Raw genomic sequence first — 6,214 nt, 5'->3', positions numbered from 1 at the left:
TGTCTTCGTTTTCCAGACACCCAACAACAGGTCTGGAAAACGAAGACCGGGGACATGCGTTATGTCAATGGGAGAACATGGTGTAGGGGGCAAGGTCCAAAGTCCATTCTAACCCGCGCACGTGTTTTGTACACACTTTGCACTGCTTTGTACACACTTCGTGCGTGAACTACAAACGCTTTCACACGAGTGTGATACGTGTCCCCGGTCTTCGTTTTCCAGACACCCATATAAAGTGTATACTTTGCGAAAACTATGTTTTACGTTAAACACCCCTTTACTAAATACTCTTTACAAAACAACTATTCAACCTAGTATTGACTATGCATGCTCAGCGTGGGGTAATTGTTCAGCTAAAAACCGTGAATTTATTCATCGTATTCAGAGAAGGGCTTCCCGTATTGTAACAAAACATTTTGGTGCACGCGACATAAACGTTTCCAAACTTTTTAAAGAACTGAAATGCCGACGAACTGTTCAATACAGTTAGAGGAAGGGTAGTAAACAAAATCCAGCATTCATATCACTTTAAGTATAATAAATTGTTTCTTCCATTACAAAATATTTTTGCAAGCAGGTCTTTTTATTTTGTTCACTAGTACCACATAAAATACTCCTGGCATTGCATGTCATCGTTAAATTTGCGATAGTATATTTAATTAGGTAATGCTAGAGTTCCGTGTAATTATCTCCCAAAGAATTTAAAAGGTGGGTGATCCGTTCCACAGCATCATCCCCCACTTTACCGTATTGCATACATGGAGATTTTGGAACCACATGAATGTTAATATTTTCTCCATGATCCCTTTAGATATGAACAAAATATTATAGAGGGCTAGAGGATTAAAAAATTAATAAAAAAAATTTAAAGAAATCTTTTATATACATGCACATCTGACATTGCACCATTCTTGGTGTCCTCATACTCTGTGACTGAAGTACATGTATGAATACAGAGTTTCAAAGATGATGTTCAACTATGTGATTGTTTGGCAGAAGTGCATGACCACAGGAAAGATGCAATAGTATTATTATAAAGTCCTGATATTTGAAATCATATGCCAAGATAAGATTTTGAGACGAATGAAAGAGAGCAGGCACCAAAAGTCAATATATATATTTTGAAAACCTGCTCAAAGTGGCATTGTATTGTGTGCAGGTGCTAAAAATTGCTAAAAAATGTTTGATATTGCACAGAGTTTCAAAAACTTTCTCATAGATGCACCAAGTTTCTCTAAATTACATTAAGTTGTGCAAAGTTCCCTTAAGTTGTGCAAACTTTTCCAAAGTTTCCTGAAAATGTGCTAAGTTGCACAAAATTGCTGGAAATGGCGCAAAGTTGTACAAAATTGCCTGAAATGGTGCAAAGTTGCGCAAAATTGCCCGAAATGGCGCAAAATTGCACAAAAATGCCGGGAAATGGTGCGAAGTTGCGTAAAATTGCTGGACATGGCGCAAAGTTGCGCAAAATTGCCGGAAGTTGCGGAAAATTGTCAGAAATGGGCACAAAATTGCCGGAAGTTGCGGAAAATTGCCAGAAATGGGCGCAAAATTGCCGGAAATGGCGCAAAGTTGCCCAAGCAAATGCAAAGTTGCCTAAACTTGCATGTCAACTTTGCATAATGTTGCGCAATCTTTGTCAATTTTGTCAATTTAAGGCAACTTCTGTCAATTTCCATTGTGACATGGGGCCTTCCTATATGGGCTCAGGCGATCCATAATTATGCCACTTCGCCAATATAGATACCACATGGGGCCCATATGGTTTTATTATGTGGGTTCTATGTGGGACAAACCATATGGGACACATATGGGTTTTACATGGTACACATGGGCCCCAGTAGGCCCACATGATTCCCATATGGGCCCCAGATACTTTGCTATCTGGGATTACATACCTTCATTTTTTATGTTTAATTTTGACATAACTTTATATATAATTTTCGTCTATTTATTTTTTTTCATTTTTGTATTACTCCAATTTTACTTTTGCCAATTACATTTTACGCATGCTTTGATTTATTTTGTTTTTCGTTCTTTTTTGTATGCTTGTTTTATGTTGATATTATTTGTTATTATCTTTTGTCCACGGCCTTGCTGAAAAGCAGCTTCTAGCTGAAAGCAGGCTTTTTATCCGTGATTAAATGAATAAACTACAAATACAAAATGCTCGCTTGAAACGTTACTTTAAATTTGATTCAATTAAATTTAAAGTAAAGGTCATAGGATGTCTTAAATGTATTCTTTAACCTTGCATTCTATTCTGTGAAATGGCGTTCTACTGCAGAAATATGAATTCAAACTATTTACCATATTAATGTAGATTTTGAAACTGATATCTTTAATTCAATTTAAATCCGAATTTGAAATCTAGCTTTACAGAGAGAGAGCGTTATTGATTATAATTCAAATTTAATTTAGAACCTGATTTTAAATATTGACTACAGAAAACGCTCTATAATAAGACTATAGATATATTTAAAGATTGCTATGTGGACACCTAAGATCTTTAAAATGTCATTTTTTTTACTCGCACACATTGATTAATTTCAATTCACATGAAATGTATTTTGATGGAATTCGCAGCGTCTTAATATCACGTTTGTTATAGTCCAGGATAGAAGAGGCATAACTTTGTTTTTTATGTATAATATCTTTTGATGGTTTCTTATCAATTCGAGGGTGCTGATTACAAATCTAGATGATGCCAATCGTGTAACCTTGAGCATTTTTCGCAAATTGGAAAAATCCAATATGGCCGCCAAAATATGCAAATTACCCATAAAAATCATAAAATTGTCCCCACATTTGCTATGAAATGCATGAAATTGTGTGGCAGGAGCGAACTACTCTCTGAAAAATAATTTTTGACAAAATATTTATTTTCCTGATATTCCAAATGGCGGCCATAGGCCCTTGTATACTCTATTATATACAGTATGAATAGGGAAAACTAATTTCACAAAAATGAGCACTAAACTGCAAAAAATGCGATGTATGAACGAAGTAATGTATGCAAATCATCATTACTAACGAGATATATCATTTGATATGTCATATATGCATATATGGGAACATTGCTGTATTTTGATATCTAAAATAGCCGCCACTGGCCCAAACGAATTGACAAGAAACCTTCAAAAATATTGTTTATATAAGAAACAAGGTTTGGTCAAGTTTCTATGGGGCCTATACTGGACTGTTACTGAAATAAGTCGAATGACTGATTTCACCCTTTTATATAGTATCATTTATTTTGAAAAATAAAATTTCAAATGAAATATTCTGAATGATATATGATATATGGACGTGTAAGGTGTACTTGTGTCACTGAACCACTAATCTACGATAATTTAAAGGCCGCAGATAACCGAATTCAGGTTAATTCCTACTGGTGCAGAGTGCTGATAGTAAATCACATGTTGCGATGAAAATATCCAAATATGTTTTGGAGATATCAAAATCTGTAATTTCTGAAGTTACGTATACTCACAATCGAATTCTCCTGTCTGGTATTGCTTCCAGCAGTTTCTTGCTTATTAAGAGCTTCCCCTGAATTTTAGGTAAGTTGCCAACTCGTCCACTCACAACTTGGTCTACGTTCTGGTCTAATGCCATTCCGTCCATCAACATATCTTCTAACAATCATTTGGTCCAATCATCACTTCGTCTAATCACCATTTCGTACTAACAGGTTGGTCTAATATCCATTTCATTTCCATTCATTTTGCACAATGTAACACCAAATGGTAAATGGACTAAATAGCAATTGGACCAACTGGTTATTAGACGGAATGGCATTAGACTAAATGGAAGTTGACCATGTGGTGAGTTGACGAACTGCATGATGGTAGAGCAAATGATAGTCGATGAGTTGGCAATTGTACGAATTGGCATTAGACGAATTGGAAATGAACCGTATTGTACTCAACTTACTACATGTAACACACGCTTTGTGTATAATGTAATTATCGATCTTTGTCTTTATTATTTATGTCTAGGATTGTCACGTTTTAAATGTATTCATTTACATCCTGGTTATCGTGTGAACATTTTCATTTACTATTGATTTCAGAATAAAATTGCAGAAACTCCTACTAAAAAATTGAACGTTCACAGAATACTTTTTTCTTGAAGATGTTTACATTCTACACTATGTCTAAAACATGGTTATCATGTGAACATTTTCATTTACTATTGATTTCACAATAAAATTGCAGAAACTCCTACTAAAAAATTAACGTTCACAGAATACTTTTTTCTTGAAGATGTTTACATTATACACTGTCTAAAACAGAATCTTTTACGTGCTTTATGAAGATACTTTTATTTTGATTTCTGTACATGTATGTTGTAAATATGGTCGCGACGCCTTTTTCTTCTGTCATAAATCTCAAGCGACCTTTTGTCCTGTCGGCGGAACCTTTCGCTCAGTTTTGTACTCAAATAACGCCCCTCCTTGCACTTTTGAGCCCGAAATCAAACCGCGGATAGCTTGTCGGAACTCCGGATGCCGAACCGTATAAACGATCGGATTCAGACAAGAGTTGTAGAAGGCAATCAATGTGAGAATGCGATTTATGCTGCTGAAGGCAAAGCTCCTGCTGATAAACCCAAAGTTGAAGAGAAAGTAAGCAATATTGTTTGGACCCCAGCAAACGATGAAAATCAGGACGACCACGAATAGCATCTGGATAACCCGCTTTCTAGCAGTCAAGAGGCTCTTTGACCTGTTCTGAAGGGCTTTGCCTTCGTTGAACTGTTTCGATTTTCGGTGAAGAATGACCGCAGTCACCGCCTGGGCTAGAAGCATTACCGTAGCAGGGATTATAAAATACACAAGGAACGTTTTAACGCCGAAGAACTTACCAAGTGACGGTGGAAAGGATAACACACAGGTATGACTGACGCCCTCTACGCTGCAAGTCAAAATTAGGTTAAGAGTCGTTATCAACAACTCCAGCCATACAACAGCAACGGCAACGGATGCCTTCTCTCTGCTGGAGTAACGATTGAAAAGAATGGGATACATGACGGCTATTAAACGCTCTACTGATATCAAAGCAAGAGTATGGATGGAGGCTCCGACTGCCAACCACATGAAGAAACCATTGAAGACAAACCTGCAATAGATTTCTCCAAGGAGTGTGGATGGCACACTAACTGCCACCGGCAATGGCAAGATCAGAATAGAGGTCAGGAAGTCCGCAACCGCTAGAGCTCCGATTAGGGTATCAGCAGAACGGTTCATGGCCCGGCGTTGCCAAATAACCACCATGACAAGCATTTGGCCGACAACACCAAGTACGGAGGACGTTAGTTGGACTAACTGCCACCATGACCAGGTTGGGTAGTGCCATCTCCATGGGACAGAATGGGATGATTCATCATAAGCGGATGCGCTACTCTCCAATGTGACAGTCTGTACCTCATCGCCCCGAGTGGAAAATCCAGCATCTAAGTTTTCGTCAGAGACAACCGTGACAGTCACCATCTCTGTCACGGTCGACGTTGTGGTCAGGTTTGGAACATCTTGCAAGAAACTCGTGGTGAGTTCAAAGGTCCACTCTTGCTCAGATGAACTCTGTAAGGACGTCGACCAAGCAGAAGTGTTTTCTGCCAATCCCTCATCCAGGCCAGCAACTAGCATCAGGAACAGGGCAGCTGCTCCAAGAGCCATGCACGTCATGTCTGCAAAAAAAAATAGAGGAGAGTTTACATGGTACAAAGATGGTTGACTAATAATATCTCAAAACTGAATTCATTTGGTAAATAGCGTTCACCTTTTACATACATGTTCAGAGAATTTATTATTTGCATCTTCAAAGTGATTTCACTGGCTGAAATATGAGCTCGCCAATATTTATCAGGTGAAAACCTTTATCTATTGACCTTGGACAAAATCCAAGATGGGACAGCGGACACCCTCCCCCCCCCACACACACACACACATACACACTTTTTTGTGGAAGGAGCAAAAAAAGAAGAAATAAGGGGAAAGAAAAAAAGAGGAATAATAAGAGGAGGAAGACGAGCGAATAGAATAAGGTGAGGGTCGGAGGGGAACATTTCTTGTACGCTTCGTGCTCGCATTTCGGTGAGGTACATTTCATGCTCAATGGGCTGATATGGAGCTTGAAATATGAAGTTTTTAGCTCGTTACACAAAAAAAACTGTCGAATGTCGAGCTTGTTTTATTTACAAATTGATTTTT

The 6,214-nt window shown here is 37.9% G+C and overlaps 1 protein-coding gene across 1 annotated transcript; it reads right to left on the bottom strand.

Moving 5' to 3' along the window:
- Positions 1-4,393: 4,393 nt before the first annotated feature.
- Positions 4,394-5,689, bottom strand: LOC121417676 (trace amine-associated receptor 7a-like). Its single transcript, XM_041611409.1, has one exon. It carries the CDS (start codon positions 5,687-5,689, stop codon positions 4,394-4,396), a length of 1,296 nt encoding a protein of 431 aa, XP_041467343.1.
- Positions 5,690-6,214: the final 525 nt, after the last annotated feature.

Source organism: Lytechinus variegatus, chromosome 6, assembly GCF_018143015.1.
Source record: "Lytechinus variegatus isolate NC3 chromosome 6, Lvar_3.0, whole genome shotgun sequence".
NCBI lineage: Eukaryota > Metazoa > Echinodermata > Echinoidea > Temnopleuroida > Toxopneustidae > Lytechinus > Lytechinus variegatus.
This window is presented reverse-complemented; position numbering and strand designations above follow the sequence as displayed.

Bases quoted from the DNA above. Each gene is read 5' to 3' on its own strand.
- LOC121417676 (XM_041611409.1), bottom strand. From the start codon at position 5,689: ATGACGTGCATGGCTCTTGGAGCAGCTGCCCTGTTCCTGATGCTAGTT.